General features: G+C 43.5%; 1 protein-coding gene across 2 annotated transcripts in view; it reads right to left on the bottom strand.

Annotated features, from left to right (window-relative positions):
* Positions 1 to 22,454, bottom strand: part of ALK (ALK receptor tyrosine kinase) — a 729,733-nt gene that overhangs the window by 490,638 nt on the left and 216,641 nt on the right. For both annotated transcript variants that reach the window (XM_029231576.1, XM_029231577.1), the window contains exon 4: positions 5,549 to 5,713. In XM_029231576.1, coding sequence (XP_029087409.1) covers positions 5,549 to 5,713 — 165 coding nt within the window. The remainder of the gene's footprint in view (positions 1 to 5,548; positions 5,714 to 22,454) is intronic.

The following is a 22,454-nucleotide window of genomic DNA, read 5'->3' as shown; positions in this document are numbered from 1 at the left end:
ACACAAACACAAAAGACGCCGAAGAGCCAAAGCAATCTTGAGAAAGAAAAATGGAGCTGGAGAAATCAGGCTCCCTGACTTCAGACTATACTAAAAAGCTGCAGTAATCAAGACAGTATGGTACTGGCACAAAAACAGAAATATAGATCAATGGAACAGGATAGAAAGCCCAGAGATCAACCCACGCACATATGGTCACCTTATCTTTGATAAAGTAGGCAAGAATATACAACAGATAAAAGACAGCCTCTTCAATAAGTGGTGCTAGGGAAACTGGACAGCTACATGTAAAAGAATGAAATTAGAACACTCCCTAACACCATACACAAAAATAAACTCAAAATGGATTAAAGACCTAAATGTAAGGCCAGACACTATAAAACTCTTAGAGGAAAACATAGGCAGAACACTCTATGACCTAATTCACAGCAAGACCCTTTCTGACCCATGTCCTAGATAAATGAAAATAAAAACAAAAATAATCAAATGGCAACTAATGAAACTTAAAAGCTTTTCACAGCAAGGGAAACCATAAAGAAGACAAAAATACAACACTTAGAATGGGAGAAAATATTTGCAAGTGAAGCAACTGAGAAAGCATTAATCTCCAAAATTTACAAGCAGCTCGTGCAGCTCAATATCAAAAAAACAAACAACCCAATCCAAAAATGGGCAGAAGACCTAAATAGACATTTCTCCAAAGAAGATATACAGACTGCCAACAAACACATGAAAGGATGCTCAACATCACTAATCATTAGAGAAATGAAGATCAAAAGCACAATGAGGTATCACCTAACACAGGTAAGAATGGCCATCATCAAAAAATCTACAAACAATAAATGCTGGAGAGGGTGTGGAGAAAAGGGAACCTCTTGCTCTGTTGGTGGGCATGTAAATTGATACAGCCACTATGGAGAACAGTATGGAGGTTCCTTAAAGAACTAAAACTAGATCTACCATACGACCCAGCAATCCCACTACTGGGCATATACCCTGAGAAAGCCAGAATTCAAAAAGAATCATGTACCACAATGTCCACTGCAGCTCTATTTACAATAGCCAGGACATGGAAGCAACCTAAGTGTCCATCAACAGATGAATGGATAAAGATGTGGCACATATATATACAATGGAATATTACTCAGCCATAAAAAGAAACGAAATTGAGTTATTTGTCGTGAGGTGGATGGACCTAGGGTCTGTCATACAGAGTGAAGTAATTCAGAAAGAGAAAAACAAATACCGTATGCTAACACATATATATGGAATCTAAAAAAAAAAAAAAATGGTTCTGAAGAACCTAGGGGCAGGACAGGAATAAAGACGCAGATGTAGAGAATGGACTTGAGGTCATGGGGTGGGGGAAGGGTAAGCTGTGATTAAGTGAGAGTGTGCCATGGAGTTATATATACTACCAAATGTAAAATAGATAGCTAGTGGGAAGCAGCCACATAGCTCAGGGAGATCAGCTCGGTGCTTTGTGAACACCTAGAGGGGTGGCAGGGAGACGCAAGAAGGAAGAGATATGGGGATATATGTATATATATAGCTGATTCACTCTGTTATAAAGCAGAAACTAACATACCATTGTAAAGCAATTATACTCCAATAAAGATGTTTAAAAAAAAAGCTAGAGCTTAGCTAGAGATCAAAATCTTATCTCGCTAATTCCAGAAGTAGTAGACGTTAAACATGCCCCTGACACTTCTTAAAAAGTCACAGAATGCCTCCACCTGATGATTCCTCAAGATTTTATTAATCTATAATATTGTGTTCTATCAAGATCACCACTTTTTATTATCTTGCTGCTCTGAATTGTTTCTCCCTTATTATTCTCAGCTACAGGGGCCATAAATTAAATTCATTCAGAATTTATACTCCTACAGTTCATTATATGTGATTGGTATTATCTCGCTGCCTTTCTCTGGCTCTTCTATACCCCCTGACAAGAAATATTGTAATAGAGTCTAAATACCATCCAACCAATAAATGTTGAGTTTAAAAAACAAACAAGAAAAAAAAAAACTCTATTGACTACAGTGCCCTAAAGGGCACTCCATCACTCTTTTTTATCTCCACCAATGGTATTATTTCTGCCGAAATGACAGAGAAAGTGAGATTATAGAGTTGAGAGTTAGGTCCTTGCTTTGCCGCTGTCTGGATTGGGCATGTCATTTTCTCTCCCCTCACCTTCACCTCTTTCCCTGAAGGTCAAGGGACATTACAATACATCAGCCTGCTTCATGAGGAGCAACCCTACTTCAGGGAACAAACAGATAGCGAGGTAATCAGTTGACTCAAAAATCAATGAGTGGTCCATTACTGGAAATTCTGAACACCTCTCAGTGACCTTCCAGAAGCATCGCTACAAAAGCTGGGAGGATAGTCTCTTGTTTCTAACACTGACCAAGGCTGTGGAATATAGATCCCTCCATTAGACCCCAATAAAAATAAACACAAGTATCTGATAATGGTGAGATTCCCCCAAGTTATGTTTGGATGTGTTTGTTCACTAAAGAACTTGATAAAATGAACTGGTATATCCACAGCGGCTTTGTCATGGTTGTTCCCATCATCATCTTCAGTGATGTGAGATTCTACCACGCTAGGAAGAGCGGTGATTTTTCAGAGAGATGGAAGTTGGCAATACTTACTAAAAAGTGGAGATTCGAATCCTGGCTGATTCATCTAATGGGAAATGGTTCACATTCAATGCATGCTCTGGCCCTTGGGACTCAGCTTTATAGAAACATAAAGGCCTCAATATATTTCCACAGTCAGGACCACTGAGAAGTATTTCTTTCTTCCCTCCTCTCCTTCCTTTTTTTTTCTCACAGTACAGGGAGTAACAGGCAGATGCTAAAGATCATGAGATCGAGGATGGAGGAGGAGAAGCCGGTCAGAGAGTGGCAATACATAATCTATTGGCACTGCTTTAAAAATTGTTTAAAAATTTAAAAAGCACTGATCTTCAAAGTTATAAAGTCTGACACCACAACATCTGTGGACAGTTGCCACTTGTCCCTCTCTCCTGATCTCACTGAACTGCAATCACAATTCAATAGTTATCAGATAAAAAAACCGTACAATGACCAAAAATGCATGTACTGCCAGGACTGTTTCTAGAGGTTAGGAATTGGGATCCACAGACATCCCTAAGGGTGGCTGAATGGGAGTACGCCTGAAAAAGGGTCCACACCAATAGTACAGCAGACCTCAGAATCACCTGAGAAACTTACACAACCATAAAATAAAACAGAGTCCCATAGAAATCAAAGCTGCAATGACATACTGTATTCCATCCACCAGATGAACAAAAATGACAAAGTTTGGCAATACCGGGTACTGGTGAGGATGTAGAATCCCGGATGTACTAATACATCACTAGGGGGAGTATAACTTGGTGCCACCACTTTGGAAAATACATTGGATTATCTATTGAAATGGAAGCTGTACCTTGTGACCCAGAAATTCCACTCCAAGTTCTACGCTCTAGAGAAACTCTTGGACGTGCATACGCACCAAGAGGCATGCACAAAAATGCTGACAGTAGAGTTGTTGGTAATAGCAAAAGCCTGGAAACAACCCAAATATCTAATGACAGTGGAAGAGAGAAATTGTGGTATTTTTCTGCAATGGATTCAAAACCAAATGAACCACAGTTACATGCGTCAAAATGAGCAAATCACAGAACAAAAACATTATTCCATTTATATAACAGGTTGCAAATCTAATCTATATGTTGTTTGAGGCTATATACATAAGTGGTAAGGCCACAAAGAAAGCAAATGAATGATTAACACAAAGTGCAGGATAATATTTACCTCTGGGGAAAGGGAGAGATTTTTGATCTGGGTGGGGGACAGAAGAGATTGTAAAGGGACTGACAACATTCAAATTCTTACACTTGGTGATGAGAATACAAGTACTGATTTTATTGTAATCTTTAATCCTTGCATATATGTTATATCTACTTTTTTGCACATGCTAGCTTTTATAGTAAAATTTTAAAATCTACAGATTTCTAGGCTCTATCTCAGATCTACTGAATCAGAATTAGGCTATAGCGCTTAGGAAGTATTTTTTTATAAGTTCTCCAGAATATTCAGATGCATTATTGGGTTAAGAGCACACACCTACACACATACACACCCTACGTTACACAACAGTATCCAGATGAAAGCAGCTTAAAATATGTATCAAAGTCAAGAAATTTCGAGAGAGTCATAAAAATAGAAAAGGTCAGCCTGGGAGAGTGTGTAGAAAAGAAAGGTGCCTCATAGTTCAGGGCTCAAGGCTGATGTAGAAGCCTGGGAGCATTAGCTACTAGTTATTAGTCTCCCATGAGCATACTTGAACCCTGTCCCTGTTAGTTTCCCAAGAGCATCTACCTGAGATAATCACCCCTAAGAACTGGGCCCACAGCAGGCTGTCACCACAGCTTTCGCTACAAAGACAGAAACATGATATGGTGAAAAGTATTCTGGTCTATGACTCATCACAGCAGACATCTAGACCTGGACCCACATGTATAAGCTGATCTTTAGCAAGTTGCTTCCCCTCTCTGAGCCCTAGCTTCCCCATCTGTCCTGACTCCCTCACAAAATTGGAATCCAATGAGACAGTGCAGTTGGAAGGGCTTTGCAAACTGAAAATACTACTCTGAATGTCCAGTAAGTCCAGTACTATGTCAGTTATCATTTCTTCCTGAAAGTTAGAAATATAGGTGGTCTATTCTGGGTCAGTAAAGTTTTCTGAGTCCAAGGAATTGGGAGCTCTAAGATTTGCCTTAAAGAGACCTGAGGCAGTGCTAGGGCTTAGTGCCTCCACATCTCTCTCTAAAAACTCAGCAAATATTTAACAAGCACACACTACTTACCCTCAGCCTACCTTTTCCAGTCCTGATAATTTAGAAGAGGATGTTCATAAACAGCAAAGAACTACTGGAAGCACCTTGCAGAACTAATATGCAGTCTAAATATTCATTAATGGCTTTGAAACTAACATTTAACTCAGTTATACAACACCTTCCAAATTAGGATTGCCAGATTTAGCAAATAAAAATGTACAACACTCAATTACATTTGAATTTTTTTAGTATAATTTGAATAATTTTTAAGTATAAGTATGTCCCAACTATTGCATGAGACATACTTATACTAAAAAATCATTTGTTATTCACTGGAAGCCCAAAGTTAACTGGGCGTCCTGTGTTTTAACTGGCAACCCCATTCCAAATGAACAAACAGATTAACATTTTCTTCTGTATCTTACATTGGGAAATCTGCATGAAAGAGAGCTATGAAATCCTATTTTCTTTCATTAATAAGAGCGTAAAGGGTTGGATTGATCCTGAAATTGGACTTGCAACCTCCTCTTCCTTGTATAGCCCAAGAAAACATGAAGAGGCACAGATATTACAAACAGGTTTCAAAGGAAACAGGATGGAACAGGGGTGGAGAAGCCTCAAAATTTCAAACAGAAATAGACATCCCAGCCCCATCCTGGCCCATCTGGGACGCTTTGCAGTGGCCTCTACCCTTACCTCTGGGCATCTCCTTGGCATGCTCCTCTTCGGGCCCATCCAACAGGTCCATCTGGGAAGCCTCCTCAGGAGGGACACGGCGCCAGGACCAGCTCTGGTTCCCAAGGTTGTGCAGTGGAGGGGAATACTCCAGCTCACAGGGGAAGTCAAAGCTGCACTCCAGACCTGCAAGGACAGACAATGGTCAGTGGAGCAAACTGTCTCCCAAATGTGACCTTCCAGCCCCACTCCTCCACTCCAGCAAGTTGGCCTCCATCTCACCCACAACCTTCACCCTAACGAGGTATGGCAGGCTGTCAATTCCACAGGTGGCTGAGCTCCATGTGGATGAAAAGGAGACTACAAGAGAAAAAAGGTGTTCTTTATATAACTCAGATTATGGGAGGTATCTTCACAGAAGGCAGGTAAAAAAAGAGCTAAACAAGTCAGACCATGAAAAGTTTTGCATCTTGTAAGGTTACCTGGTGACATGGAGAGGGCCTGAGGTCAAGTGGGCAGAGCCTGGCTTTGCAACCAGATGGGTCTGAATCTAAGTCAGGCAAGAAAATTAACCTCTCTGGCCTGAAATTTCCTCACTTGTACATTGGGGATGATAATTTCTACCTCTGGAGATTGCTGTAAGAACTAGTAGTATAATTCATTATCTGTACACATGAGTCTGGTCCACAGTTGATGCTCAGGAAAAATCCTCATCAGGATCCTAACTGAGAAGAGAAGGCCAAAGGGAACTTAAGCTACTCACAACCCTGTTTGACAGCCCTATCATCTATTCTTCAATCACCCTCCAGAGAGGAGAGCCAAGGCTGTGATAGCTAATGAGTTTATTCTCTCTTGGGGAGGGAATGGGGAAGGTCACTGGGTAAGGAGAGAGAGAAGAGGCAGAAAGAGGCTGTGTCCTGGGACTCTGTGTGATCGCTTTCTGGGCTTCTTTGCATGAATCATCCTTGTGTCCAATCATTCCACGTCTGCCCTACTTTTAGGATACACTTACCTTCTCTTTCCCTTGCCTTGCTTGTTGTTTATTACCCAAAGTGGCTGAAGTACTTTGTACCTAGAAGGTCCCAATGCTCACTAATGGATCAACAGAATATGGGCCAAAAACCAAATTAGTCATCCACCCTTTACTTCATCATCTCCCTTTAGCCCTGGGGATGTGAAGAAAGGGAAAATTTCATATAAAGACCATTGGATGGGAATATGGGGAATTTGATTGATATCCAGGCTTGGCCAGTCTCTTCTCACATATGGAACTTGGTGCCCTCATCCATAAATAAGAGGTTTAGACTTGATGATTCTAGAAACAAGTACCCAGTGAAACCTGGGTTCCAGCTCCAACTCTGCCATTGATTTGCTGTTTACTTTGAATAAGCCACTTAACCTCTCTGGGCCTTAAATTCATCAAATACAGAATGAGACCCACACTAGATGTCTTCTAAAGCTCCTTCCTGATTTGACTTTTTTTTTTTTAACATCTTTATTGGAGTATAATTACTTTACAATGTTGTGTTAGTTTCTGCTGTATAACAAAGTGAATCAGCTATATGTATATCCCCATATCCCCTCCCTATCCCACCCCTCTAGGTGGTCACAAAGCACCGAGCTGACCTCCCTGTGCTATGCGGCTGCTTCCCACTAGCTATCTATTTCACATTTGGTAGTGTATATATGTCAATGCTACTCTCTCACTTCATCCCAGCTTACCCTTTCCCCTCCCCGTGTCCTCAAGTCCATTTTCTACCTCTGCGTCTTTATTCCTGCTGATTTGACTTTTTTAAGATTCCAAAGTCCTTGCTCTCAGAAGGGTTATAACTAATTTGATAAATCAATCTGTGCGGTGGTGCTAATGACTACTAACTCCCAATTATCATTGTGCATTTTAACAGCTGCTTCTGGAGCTATTGCTACCTTGATCTCCAAGATGAGTCTCCTGTTGGGAATTTCAGGAGGCAGAGGAGAAGTAGGGTCAAGACTAGTGCAGGTAGCCAGTCACTGGAATGTCCTTTAGTTACACCATAGAAGATGGCCCTGCCCTGGAGTGGGAGCAAAATAATGCCCACTGACGTTGGCCAAACGATCTAAGTTTAGGGGGGGAAGAAAAAAATCCTTCAATTACCCTTCTATTAAAGTATCTTTCTAACTTCTCAACCAGCAGAGATTTATGTACCAGCTGCTCTCCAGGAGCTGCCATCCTTCTGGTCCTAAGGTTAATACCACTCGCCCTTTCACGATTCAGACAATTCACCTTTATAATGTCAAGCTGAAACAGGCAGAGCTAGCCTTGTTTGAGTTGACAGGCCACTTGCTGCCTACATATTTTATCAGCCTTGAAGAACTTCTACCTGCCTCTGGGGGCTGAGCTGCTGCTATGAGTTGGTGTCCATGAACTGTAGGCTCTTAACCTTCAAGACTTGCTTGCCAGGAACCTGGTTTGATAGCAGAATGCAAGGAGAAGAAAACCGATCCAACATTTTGTACTTTGTAGCACAAAAATTATTCTTATAACGAAAGGTGTAGCCATTAAACCTGGCTCCTCTGGGGATGATTAACAAGACCCATCCACATTAGTGAATGATCAAGTCAGAAGGTGGGAGAGAAAGCTACTGGCCACCTCCATCCCACATCAACAATTACTGGTACCTTTCCCAAAGCTTCAACTTCTGAGGCCCATCCTCCATCTTGACTTTTCTTCTCCAATTAAAGTCATCCTATTTGTATTTGGGACAGAAGTGTGGCATGCCAGCTCAGACACTGCTTGGCAAATGCGCTCTGTGTGCATATTAGACAAACAGACAACAGAATATACAACCCCAGTCTCAAGTGCCATCAATCCTTGGATCTTTAAACTCTGGAGAGTCTGATAATCAGCTGTGTTTGGGTCAGACCCTGCCTAGTAAAACAAGCTAGGCAGATAATCCTGTTATCAAATGGGTTCATTTTGAAATTCTTGCCCTGAGGCAGCTTCTCTTTAGCTGTCAAAGATGTACTCTTTGGCTTTAAACAGGAATGGAGTTAACGTTATTGCTCATTTTGGGTGAAATCAGATTGGGCTTTTCTATATTCTGATTTAATTTCTTATAAAATTTCTACACAGGTTTCTCTCTCCTTTGCTAGCCTCTGTGCCTTTCGAGCAATAATACCTGGGATTTGTCTTCTCTAAAAACACCAGGTTAAGCCTCATTTTCCTTAGGCCTTTTCTGAGTTTCTAGACCTAGGGTGCTTCTTGGATCTCTCTCTTTAGCCCTCCTCTGACTCCGCCCCTTTGTGGTGGGTGCTGTAGAGTCTCTCCTACAGGCAGGACTCAGAGGGGCTAAGGGTTTCCGTGAGGTGTTCAGCCTTAAGCAACCCAATGGTTGAACAGGTCCATGCCCAAGGAGAGGGGTGGGAAATCACATTCACTGACCCCGGCTGTCTGCCAGGGACCGTGCTAAGGAGTTTCTTATATCACTGTATTTAATCTGCTGAACAAAACTGAGAAGGGAATTGTGTCTTCTATTTAAAGCTGAGGAAACTGAGGCTCAGAAAGTTTACTCTACTTGTACAAAGACCAAAGGACTACCCTACGGCAGAGCCAGAATGTGACCCAGGGCTGGTTAATGCTGAAGATCTAGATGTTATTCATCACACCTCCACAGCTTCAGAATTTTAATCCAGGGCCAACAGATTAAATTATATATGAGAAACCTATGAAGTCTGCAAACTTTTCATACCTGTAAAGGCTTCTGTACTACCCTAAGGAGGCAGATCTATATTTCCTCTGTGTCAGGTCCATTTTACAAAGTGACTGACCTTCAGAAGAATCTAGAGATTTCGACCTTCCTTTTTACATACCTGTTTGGAACCAGGAGAATCTAACTTTCCAGAACCTGCTACACACATAGTTGAAATCACTGCTCCCCACTTTCTAGTCACTTCCATCATGGAAGAAAGATAAAGTAATGGAATCTTCTGGAAATAGTTGGCCTGCTGAGAGGAGTGTCAAGTGCTGTGAAGGGAAAGGTCTTGGTAGAGCAGTGAGGATAGTTCCAGGCTCAGTCCTGCACACAGCAGCTGAGGGGCCTCAGCACGTCCATTCCTATTTCTGTGTCTGGCTTTCTGCATTTGAAAATGAAAGAGATGAAGCATACCCCCTCTACGGTGCCCTCCATCTCTGAAGGTCAGTGATTCTATAGAGCTCATCTTTGGCCAACACAACCAAACCTACAGACCGTTGGTCCCCTCACCCTGCCTGCCTCTAAATGAGGGCCCGCTGTCATCCCTAAAGCAGGTTCCCCAGGGAAGGAGGTGGAATGTGCATCACACTCCATGGGGTCTCACTTTGTCTCAAGATTGTCAAAGAATTAAGAAGGAAGGTTCAGGCAAGTTTTACAGATGACCGTGCGAGGGTGAATGTGTGTGTGTGTGTGTGTGTGTCTGTGTGTGTATTCATGCATTTTTATCAGTCTGTACCCATATTCTGAAATCTTCCAGGATATGAATCATATTTCAAAAACTGAATTAACAGTTAGCTTCAAGGAATTGTTCTAGTATAAAACACAGCCCTTCAGAAGAATGGCACAGTAACCCATCAGAAGAACCCTGTGGTGGCCCTGCCCAGAGTGATGCAGTTCCCTTGGCCATAGTGAGTTGGCAGTGACCAAACACTTTGACACTGAATCTGAAGGTGGAAATCTAGCCTCTGGGAATGTGTGAAACTACCAAAGCAATCTTGCCCAACACCTGTGCCTAGGAAGCGAGCCTTGGCCACTTGGGCAGAGATGGGGATCTTCCCAGTCTGCGCTACAAGAAGGAGATTGCATGGAAGTTTCAGGCACTGTCCATAACACCACAGAAGGGTAACAGGGAGACGTGGTGTACTTTGGACCCTTGGGTCTTCCCTTGGGTGGACTTAGAAAATCCAGCAGCCCTCCTATGTATCCAGATTGACCTCAGGCTCCCAAAAAATCCCTTAGATCAAGGTCCTTTGTACCTCCTTCATCCTAACCCTGTAAACCTAGAGACCTCTCACTAGTTTCCTAAGTCTCCTTAAGACAATTCAAATTAGGGGCCTCCTTTAGATTTTAAGACATGCCTCCCAAGGCTGGCTGGTTTCCAGATGACCACAGGTGGCAGATGCCAGCCTGGGCAGGTCCATAGGAGCCCACTGGTTGATGTCGCCCAGCCTCAGCCCAGCTCGAGGACTGGAAGCAAATAACACAGAGTGAAAAGCAGAGTCATAAAAAAAGAGAAGAATGCCATGTTTATCAATCCCATGATACTTCACCCTTCATTTTGTCTCTTATTACACGTGTTACAGAAGTCAAGCTTGGGGTTGGACTTATGCTCTCGACTCTGGTAGCACGGGGTATATGTTTACAGAGGAGCCCAGACAGGGGGAACTCCATGAAGGCCTGTGGGAAGTACTTTCTTAATTGATAACATTTACTGAGGGCTTACCATGGTCAGACAGTATGCCAGGCACCCTACATCATTATCTTATTGAATCCCTATGAGGTAGGCAGGACTCATCCCCATTTGACAGAGGACAACACTGGGGCTTAGAGAAATGAAGTCACATCTGAAGTTACTCAGACAGGAAGTGACTGTTTGGGCTTCCACTGACCTGCTTCCTCCATGGGACCACAAGGCCTTGATGTCAGTATCTCACAAATGGAATTATGAACTGAAAAGGTAGCAGAAAGACCTCCCCTCATTTAGAGCCACAGACACCAACAGGAGGAGTCAGACCTGCAGTGAGGGAGGGCAGGAACTGGGCCCATGCAGGGACAGGCAGGGCCACGCTGGAGGCAGGACAGAAGCCAAAGCATCTGAGCTGTCCTTAAAGGTCCTGATCCCACCTTCACAAAGTCAGACTTGGGATACTCTAGATGAGGACTGAGTCAGTGTATACATCCATAAGATCCAAGTCTTAATCCCCGTAGGCATGACTCAGGAAGCCAAGCCTACAGATGCATTAAAGTCTGGGGCTCAATGTTCGTGTCTATGTTTCCTGACATCTTCTGGGGTATACTTTGTGTTTCTTGGGTAGGGCTGAGGGTTACAGCTAAGGGAACTGACAGTGGGATGGGCAAGTTTTCTTTGGCCATCAGGGGCCCACGAGAGAGTTTATTCAACTGTATACCCGGCCCTGGGATCTGCATCTGAAAACAGAGAATTATCAGGTTTGCCACTAGTTTACATATGGCAACATGATTGTGATTTTGCCTTGGGGTTACTTTTCTGTCTCTAGTTATCTTGACCCAGTGTTTAACTACTGGGATGCTGATAGCCTGACATGGGGCCTGATGCCCCTCACTTGCTGAATGGTGGTCTCTCTGGTCCTACCCAGCTCTGCAGTCTTTTCCTATGTGTCTCTGCCCATATGTCTTATTCATTAAGCAACCTTAACACCATCATGGTTGTTTCTCAGGGATAGGGCACAAGACCTGAGATTTGACTCCAATCCTGCCACTTGTCAGCTGTGCGGTGCAGGGCACTCTCTCCCTCTCTCTGAGTCTCAGTCATCTTAGTGATAAGACTAACTTCCCAGAACTGCTAGGAGGACTCAGTGAGATGATGCATGTGCTTGGAATGGAGAATTTCCAGTGCACATTAGCTGATTCAGAATTTACATAGCCATGTCCTTTTGAACACAGCTTTCTGTTTACCAGGAAAAACGGTATTTATGTGGGGCAGTCAACTGATGGCACATGGCCATTTCCTTAGTATTCTGCTGTACCGTGGGAAAGTCGGTATTTTGGCCTGAAGGTGATATTCGCAGAGTCAGCTGTTAGAACTTGAAGTGACACTTGAGGTTGTTTCTTCCATTGGACAGGTGAAAACACCAAGACCCAGGCAAGGGAAAAGACTTATCCAGGGTCATGTGGCTGGTCAAGGAGTCCTTCACACACAGTACGGAGGGCATTTCTCCTGGCTGTGGAGGCCTTTCCGAATGCCATCCTCTCCAGTAAGCACCAGGCCTGGGCCGGGCTGAAAATCATAGTTACTGAATCACCAGCTCTCCCCTCCTCAGGCTTGGCTTATTGGCACATTTAAGCTGAGGCTGGATTGATTCATGGGTGGCATATACAAATGCCAATGTATTCCTGACAAACCTGATTTGTATATTCAGTAAAGAACCATGTGAAGCTTCATACACATGTGGCAATTTTCTTATAGGTGGCCTTTAGAGGTCATAAAATAGAGCTTTATATTTGAAACTACAGTTCATTAAATAAAGCTCCAGGAACCAGCATTCTCGAAATACTGTCAGTCCTTAAGAATTGTATCCAGCTCAAGGGAACTCCCTCTGGCTGCCACCAATCCTGAGGCATAAAGTGGGGTCTCCTTTTCTCAAGGGATTCCCGAGAACTTTCCAATTGTTGCCCTCAAGGTCATGAAGGACCTTGAGGACCACCTTAGAGGAAGAGACTGAGGCCCAGAGACATGATGGGGCTTGCCAAAGGGTGCATGGTGGGTGAGTTGCAGGATTGATACTAAAATCCAGTTCCTGACCCTGCAATTTTTACTGTTTTCATTCAAAGCTGTGGGTAAAAAGCAAACAAAACAATACCTTAAATAATTCTTAAAATTCTAAAAAATCTATACTGTGTTTTTCTGGAATAAGCTGGCAAAAACATACATGGCTAGGTTTCAACCATTTCCCAATGATTTGATGGCTCAGATAATCTCCAATAAGGCTTTCTGGCTTCTTTCATCCTAAATGTCCTCTTCTGCCAACAAGCTGCTTTTTGATGGTTGCTGGAATCTCCTGCTGGAGAGCAAGTCTGTGCACAGGCCAGAAGCTACGGTGAGAACAAAGGGAGGAAAAAGGGTGGCCTAGGAGTGAAAGGGGAAGATCACTAGAGTATTCTTCGAAACTCTTCTGGCTCTGGGCCAATCAGCCTTGTGCTTTTGGCCAATTTATTTAACCACTTGAGTCTGGATTTCCTCATGGATAAACCAGAGAGAATTATCACAGTAATGATGCTGATAAAAATAATAATATCTGCTGTGACAATCAAATAAGGTAACGAATGTGGAAGTGCTCTCTTACCAATGAGATACTATATGTGGATATTCTTACCACCTAGAGCCTGTGCTGCAGAACACATCAACATCACTTGATCTCCCTGTGCCTCATGTTTACCACCAGGAACCTGGAGATGAGCTGAACTGACTTGACCTTGGAGGACTCAGGGAGATGCTACCTAGAACAGATACCCTCCTCCCTTGCCCTGTCTTGTATCAAAACCTCAGAGGGGCACCAGGGTGTCTGGGGGGTAAACAGAAGCATAGATCCTGCGTGCGGTCTGGCTGCTCAAGGTGAAAGCTTGGCTCTGTCACTTACTAGCTGTGTTATCCCAGGGCAAATTATTTAATCTCCCTGTGGCTCAATTTTTTCACTTTAAAATGGGGATTAAAACAGGGGCCACCTCAGGAAACTGTGAGGAGGATTAAACGCAATACACACATCAAGCACCTGGCGTGGGGACTCGCACATCGTTTGATTATTACCAAATGATGGCAGTCATTGCTCTTGCTCTCCAGGTGGCTCCAGGCTCAGCCACGACAGAGAGGAGATAAAAGGCATGTCCAGCACTGAAGGCAGAACTTTGCCTATGTCAGACTTTGTTGAAGCTCCTCACTCAATCTTTGTTTTTTGATGTGCTGATCAAGCTTCCCTTTGGAAGTGAAGTCATGCTAGACCTTGAGTAAGAAGATCTAGGTTCTAGCCCTGGCTCTGAGGTGTTACTTCAAGCTAGTCCCTTAACCTCTCTAGGCCTCAGTTTCCTCATCTGAAAAATAACGTAGTGGAATGAAATGAGTCTCATCCATCTCCACCATTCTAAGACCAATTTTCCCTTTGGACAGATGGCTGAATCAAGCTAACTTGGCTCTAGCCAGCTGGTCAGCAGAATCCCAAGATTCCTGACTTCCAGCTCAGGCTCAGATGATTAGAGACTTCCACTCCCCCTTTCTGGGTTATCTCCTAAAGGAGCACTTGGCCCACCAGTCACCTTTGATGTTAATCCACCAGCTGCCATCAACATCTTGTCACACACTTTATAAGACCTGCCCCCCGTCTGCCCCCCTCCCACCAACCACTGTTCATTTGTCGTGGTGTCCCAGAACTGAAATCATTCAATTCTTTCCCACCGCTTGCCCCCTACAATGCATCTGGGAACCAATCGCCCAATTCAAGACATCTGTTTAGCTCACTTATAATCAAGCTGCAGCGAAGAAGGACCAAGTCTCCTTCAATCAATTAATTATATAAATGCAGCCTCGGAAGACAATCTCAGAAGAGGATGTGTGTGCATACATGTCCACAATGGTGGGAGATCGGCACAGAAAGCTCAATTCTCATTTCTCTTATCTGTGGCCATAACAATATTACAGATTGAAGAAATGGGACTTGGCTCTTCATCCCAGAACAGAAAATTGAAAATAATTAAACTTCTGAAGTTAACAGCCTCCTCATTTTATAGATGGGAAAACTGAGGCTCAGGAAGGTGAAGTGACTTGGCCAAAGTGGAACGGCCTAGGGTCTGGAGAAGCAGAAAGCTAAGACCAAAATCCAGATTGGACTTCCAGTCCAGTTTTCTGCCTACAATTTCCATGAAGCATTTATGCAGAACATGATACCTCTAACAGAATGAGGCCAGCTCCAGAGAGCATGGTGAAAACCTTGGTAATTTGTACACTGCTCAGCATGACATCCACCCAGATGAGATCATTCCTGAAACCAGATGGTTGGAGGAGAGCTCTGAGTAGTGTGGTAGCCCCAATAACTGGAAAAGGTCCTGGGAAGCCTTGACCTCAGAACATGTAAGATGGTCCTCCCCACTTACTCTTCTGTCTCTTCTGGCGAGGATCTCCTGTGTGTTGGAGGTGAACATGAGGTTCCTCCCTGATGCCAATCTCAAAACACAGGCTTCCCTAGCACAAACCCTGTGACCTTCAGAAACTCCCAATCTAGTGGGAGAGATGGACTTACTCACACTTGGCTCTCATGATAAGCAGACCTGGTGAAGCCGGGAGGACACAGAACAAGAGAGACCTTCTGCCCGAAGGATCACAGGCTCAGGGAGGAGACAACTTTTGGGCTGCATCTTGAAGGATGGAAGGATTTTGACAGATGATAGAGGTTTAGCTAGGAAGTTTGTTAAGAATAGAGGAAGGAATGAGGTTATTCCAGGGAGGTGGGGAACTAGTATTGCTTATTTTTATGTAGTTGTATGAATTTTGAAGCTGGACTGCATAGCATTAAATTCTAGCTCAGATAGTATCATGGTTAAAGGTAAAGTGCTTTCAGGTTCCAGAGGACAAAGTTAGGGACTTAAAGAATGTTAAGGAAATATTTTCTAGCAAATAGAGCCATGCCACCAAAATGCAGGCTATTGGCTTCTCACTGGAGTGGGTCTGATCCTCTTCAGAGAGCATTAGTGAAGCACCTGTGCTCCAGCACATGGAACTCTGTCCTCATAGTCAGTCCTGACAGTAATGCCGTCAATTAGGAATCATGACCATTCCCATTTTTCAGATGACAAACAGAATCAAAGATAGTGGCTTGAGTCACTGAAGGTAATAACACTCACAAGAATCAGAGCTGGGAATGAATTCCACAACTCAATTCCAACTTGAGTTTCTTCCCCACTGTTCAAACAGAGGCTGGGATATGTCTTGCTTGGATGTAACAGAGGAGATTCAAATAGGCAACCAGGAGGTGAATGAAAGACCTGTGGTTCCCATACCTAATCCTACAGTCCCCAGGCCCCAGAATCTTGTTTTTAAAAGAAGCTCTCCAGGTGATGGTGAGGCAGCTAGACTGAGCCTGGGTGTGACTTTACCCACACTGGGATGGTACGGACCCTACACTGATGCAACCCTTAGGGCAGCATGAACCCGCTGGGCGGACAGAGATCTAAGGAATTAAAGTGATGGGATGAGTAAAGCAATGCTCAGAAGTAACATGTGAGGAAATTCTCTGCAGCCCAAGTACTGAGGAAATATGAGCCATCACCCACGTGTCTGCTGTGGAGGGTTAGATGGGGGCTCTGCCAAGCAGGCAGCCTGGGTGTGAATCTCAGCTCTGCCACTAGCCCTGGGCAGATCACTGACCTCTCTGTGCCTAGTTTCCTCAGCTGTAAGATGAGGCTGTTTGACCAGACTGCTGTGGGCCCTGACAGCTCACAATCTCCATGAATTTCTCACAGACCAAATTATTCTAGGCATCTACTCAAATGGGTGAGTTAAAGTCTTGTTAAGCCGAGGGCTATTCTGACATGAAGTTTTGCACCTGAGATTGTTCTTGACAAAACATTTCATTTTAAGAGGATTTCCTCTCATTTTTCTCACTCTTGATCAGTCATTTTCCTGCATATGTTTTGGACACATGTCTTTCTAGACTGGTTAGAAATGCTCTGTGTACAATATCTCAGATGTCCCAAAGCTGTCAAAACAAAAATTTCCCAGCTCACTCATGTCTGCTAAATATGCTTTTTTAGATTGAGGGGGAAACAAACAAACAACCAAACAAAAACAAACAACCAAACAACCTACCCAAAGTAGTTAAAGACACAGCTTTGACTTCTAAATGAAAATATGCCCAGGCCAGGAACTGTTCTCCCCTTACACACGTCTTTCCTGAAACCAATTAATATAACTTTAGGAATAAGAGGGTTTATGGGAACATCCATACCTTTTACTAAAATAGAGGTCCTCAGGGGCAGAAAAGCTCCAGATTGGGAATTGAGAGACTCAAGTATACTCCTAGTTTGCCCCTGGATTGTTCAGCAAATGTTGCAATTTCATCTAGTGTATGTTTATTAAGAACCCAACCAAGTACAAAATACTGGTGTTAAGTACTGAGGATGCAAAGGAAACAAGATGCAGATTACTTGACCTCTAAGAGCTTATAGTCTAGGAATCATGATGATTCAGGGCCACACATAACTAAGATATGAAGAAAAGTGTGACATCAGACATGCAAAGTGCTGTGGAAAGACATTATATAGCCTTCCTTAGTGAGAAAAATGGGAACAGTGAGGGCTACGACCTTGCAGGTTGTTCTAATTTGGGGTTAATTTGGTCACCAGCTGTGGGGTGTGAATGCTCACGATATGGTTTCCAAAAAGAAGCTCTACTAAATGTAACAGGCAGACTATTTCTTTTTTTTTAAAGAATGAATAAGGATTTTATTTTTTTAATGTTTGATTGTTTATTTTGAAATTTCCATACGGTAAAATGTCCTCATTTTGGCATACATTTCTAGAAGTCTTGACAAATGCCACAGGCTTAAAAGCCTTATTTCCCAAGTAAACCTTCCTATTAGGTTTGATGGTCCATCAGACCCAGGGGTACTGCACATATATACAAAACAATCATACAAGTATTTAAGCAGCACCATTCAGATGGACATTTAGGACCATCTTAGGCCTATGATAAAAGTGAACTAGGCTAGAATCTCTATGAGGGGCAGGAGCAAAGAGCTTGGCAAACTGTAGACACCCATTGGATGAGCGGATGCACAATAGGTAGATGGTAGATTAGATAGACAGATAGATAGATAGATAGATAAAATGACACTTATCATCTTCTCTACCTTGGGGTGGATAAATTAGACTCATCCATGATTGCTTTATTATGTGACCTAGTTTACACTTGGGCCATAAAAAGGATGAAATACAAACTAGGAAAGTAATTTGAGTCATAAGAAACATCTGGGGAGTCCAGGGTTTAGTGGAGTTGGTGTCACACAGTGGGATTCTTGGAGAATTTGGGATGTTCGGGAAACAGTCAGAATGTTCTCAGATTTCAAGAGGGGGATGATACCACCCTAGTGTTACAAAAAATTCCATCAACTTTTTCCATAAGAAAAATTCCAAGGGGAAAGAGACTCAGGGTGGCCTGGGTACTCAGGAAAAGCTCTGAGATAGAAGCAGGGACTGAGCTGGGCCTTGCAAGCTAGAGCAGGTAGAATCTAGGGAGACAGGTTCAAGGGAAGGAAAAACAAATTAACTGTGGACAAAATGGAATGAGAAAGAAGGAAACATGGGGGGAAGGAGGAGGTATGTAAAACAGAAAGGGTATTTACCAGAGTGAGGAAAGGCCTTCTCACAGTCCTTGTTCATTGGGTGGCTTCGACACTGTTGGTGACTCCCACATGTAAAATTCTTTACCCGTTTGGTTTCTGTGGCTATTCCACTTTCTGGTTCTCCTCCTATCTTTCCTATTTCTTCACCTCTGTTTGTCATGCTCCTCTTCTTCTGTTTACTTCTTAAATGCAACTTTCTGGATCCCTTCTGGGTCTTCAACCTCCAATCACAGCCTCAACCATAGCCTATGCTAATAATTCTCTATCACACCTCTCTCCTCAAAGCCAAGACATGGATTTACAACTCTCTACTGGCCTTCTTCACTTGCATGTCCTGAACGCACTTCAAATGTAACTTGTTCAACAAAGATCTCACCATCTTCTCCTCTCCCTCTAGACGTCGCGGTCACCATCTCTCCTTGCCAAATGTTTCTCTTCCTCCCTACTCTGATAATGGGATCTCCATCTATTCAATTACTCAAGCTGGACTCTCCCACATGGGCAACCAAGTCATTCTCACCTTATAGCCAGAATCTCTCCCAGGTTCCCCTCCTGCCCTTCCTTTTCTAACCTATGCTTCACATGTAAGATCATATCTAAACCCTTAGTACACCCAGAAGTAACTGTTTCTCCAGGCTCATCTTTACCCTGTGTCACTGGGCTTGACCTGTTCCTGGACACCCTTTTGCACATGCATTCCCTCTGCCTGGAAAGCCCTTCTCACTGATCTCAGTGGTGCCTGGGGTCCAAGGCCCAGCTCAGCAGTCTCTGTCTCCAGAACATCTGCCTTCCTAAGTCCTCCGCAGAACTGTCTTTCCCTCCCTGTGTTTCAGGGAGCTTTGGCCACGCCTCTGTTACTGCACCTGCCATACAGCAGGCATGTCTGCCTCTTCCTCAAGAGCTCCTTGTACTATTTGTATTTATCACGGCCATGTCTACAGCAGAGCCAGGCATACAGTTGGTGCTCAGAGAATGTTTATATACATTACCCCATTCTCTGGACACTAAGGGGGAAATGATGCAGGCAGATAGGTAGGGATGCAGAAACAACCCTCAGGAGGACGTTGCTCAAGATTGGAGCAAGCTTTAGGGAGCCACCTGCCCAGGTGTGAGAGCTGAGACCATGTTAATAGGAGAAAGAATACAAGGCCGGGAGACCACACAACCCTGAGTGATCCTTTCCACATTGTCTATCTGTTGGTCTGTCTCTGTCTCTGTTCCCCCATTCATCTCTCTCTTTCCCTTTTGTCAATTCCTTTCCCTGTCTGTCTGTGACAGTCATTTTAAATGGATATCTTTTGACTTGTTTTTCTTGCTTTTGTGTCAGTTAATCATTCTTTTATTTTTATTTATTCGTTTATTTATTTTTTGCGGTACGCGGGCCTCTCACTGTTGTGGCCTCTCCCGTTGCGGAGCACAGGCTCTGGACGCGCAGGTTCAGTGGCCAAGGCTCATGGGCCCAGCCGCTCCGCGGCATGTGGGATCTTCCCGGACCAGGGCACTAACCCGTGTCCCCTGCATCGGCAGGCGGACTCTCAACCACTGCGCCACCAGGGTAGCCCAATCATTCTTTTATTATCTTTTAATCTGACTTGTTTCCTTTCCGTTTCTCCTCACTCAGTCTGCCATTAACATAGAGATAAATTGTTGTTATTTATTGAGTGGGTCTATATGTCTTTATTTTAAAGGCAAGGAATGTGATCCAGTGGAGCATTTTAAACAAGTATTTCCTTGAAACACCTGAGCCAACTGCTTTTCACTTGATTTCCACAGACTGAGTTCATTGGTTCCCAGCAGGTCACTGGTCCTCAGGGTAACAGATGTTCCCTGCTCTCGGTCTTGTATGACTGCTGGCACTGCTGTCCCCTTTGGGACTCAGCCTTTTTGGTGAATACGTGCAGAGCCTTGTGCTTACCATGTTGTAGATAAAAATACAGAGGCAAGGGCTAGGAATGAACTTGACTTCCCAGCTCAGTGGAGCAGGGCTGGGAAGAGAACACAAAAAGGCCTGGCCTATCAGGGCAGAGGAATTGGTAAGAAAGCTTTCAGCCCTGACAGTGGTCCACAAGGGATGCTCCCTTGTGGAGCTGCTTTTCACTGACACCAGGCTTCTGAGGGCAGAATGGCAGATCACGGCCAGCCACATTAAATATGTAATTTCAGAAATGTGATCAAACTGACTTCCTGCCAGAGCTATGAAGCAAATCCCACGGGGGGCTGGAGGACTTATTTGTTTTCCATTTTTGATTCTGTGGTAGGTTGACTTTTTTTTTTTTTTTTTTTGAGAGAGAGATTTAATTTACCCAGTCTTTTCAATCAAAGAAATTGATACATTAACAAGACTGGTGTTGGTGGTAGCAGCAGCAGGGGAAGTAATTAAAAAGTCTAACCTTTCTTTGTTTCCAAAAGCACCGGTCCCTAAACTGGATGGGTCCCAATGGGCTTGAAAGCAGACAAAGTTTTAATAGAACTTTTATTTAAAGTCCAACAATGGCTTTGTTGTGCCCTGATGCTGAGATATTAGGAGGAATCTTTCTTTTCCAGGATTCAATGTTCTGGACACTGGAGGACTGGAGGGATGAAGGATTACATTAGTTTACTAGGGCTGTCATAATAAAACACTACAAAATGGGTGGCTTCAAATAGCAGGAATTTATTCTCTCACAGTTTTGGAAGCCAGAAGTCTGAGATCAAGATGTTAACAGGACCATGCTCTGATGGCTCTAGGAGAATCTGTCCCATGCCTTTCCCTAGCTTTTGGTGGTTGCTGGCAATCCTTGGCATTCCTTGGCTTGAAGATGCATCATTCTAATCTCTGCCTCCATTTTTACATGGTGTTCATCCTATGTGTCATGTCTGTATCTCTGTTTTCTCTTCTTATAAGGACATCAGTTATATTGGATTAGGGCCTACTCTAATCCAGTATGGACTCAACTTAATTGCATCTACAAAGACCCTATTTTAAAATAAGGCCACATTCATGGACACTAGGGGTATATTGAACACATAGCAGGGACCAGAGTCTATGGTAGGGAAGGCAAGACTGCCCATAGTGCCTGGGGGGGCCTACATCCATGTCTAGGAAGAGGTGAATTACCTGGCCTACGTGGGATAGTCTCAATCCGGGGACATCAAGCCTTGGTCCTACAGCTGCCCACATCTTGGATATCAGATTGGTCATTCAGTCCAAACACCAGGTTGTCCAGGGAATGAGTGCCCTCTCCATAGAGTGGGGACTTCATCTTTGAATTAACTTTTTGATGTGGTAGAAAGAGCACTAGACTTGAAGTCAGAAAATCTGGGTTCAGTCTTCTCTAATGCTCACCAGCTCCATAACTTGGGAGCACGGTTAATAAATGTCTTCAGCCCTCAATTTACATTTCTATAGAAGTGGGATATAAAATAATTTTCACTCACCACAATTTTATGACAAGCTTAAGTGAGAAAGGGGGGCATGGAAGAGTTTTGCAAAGTATCAAACTTTTTTTTTTTTCAGTAAATGAAAATCCTCTTTCTCTGCCTCATCTGGGTAGAAGCTTTGGTTATTCTACTTTAAAAGGTGATCTGATTCTTCATACACCCAGAACAGGCAAACATGAATTAAAGACGGGCGGGATATCATCTGCTCTGTGGCTCTAGAACTCAAAGTGATTAAAGCCCCAGTGGCCTCAATCTCTTAGCTACCTGCAGTTACCAAATAAAACAGGTTTTTATCTGGGTAGGGAGTTGGAGTCCAATCCTTTAGCCAAGCCTATAAATAAGTCTTAAGGCATCAGAGCTGGATGATAAAAGGAAACAAATTCTTTCTTTAGATGTCCGCACCCCCCCCCC

The sequence above is a fragment of the Monodon monoceros genome, unplaced genomic scaffold (genome assembly GCF_005190385.1).
Source record: "Monodon monoceros isolate NGI ecotype Baffin Bay Population unplaced genomic scaffold, NGI_Narwhal_1 Super_Scaffold_19, whole genome shotgun sequence".
Classification (NCBI taxonomy): domain Eukaryota; kingdom Metazoa; phylum Chordata; class Mammalia; order Artiodactyla; family Monodontidae; genus Monodon; species Monodon monoceros.
Note: the sequence above shows the minus strand (reverse complement) of the source record. Positions and strands in the feature narration are given on the sequence as shown.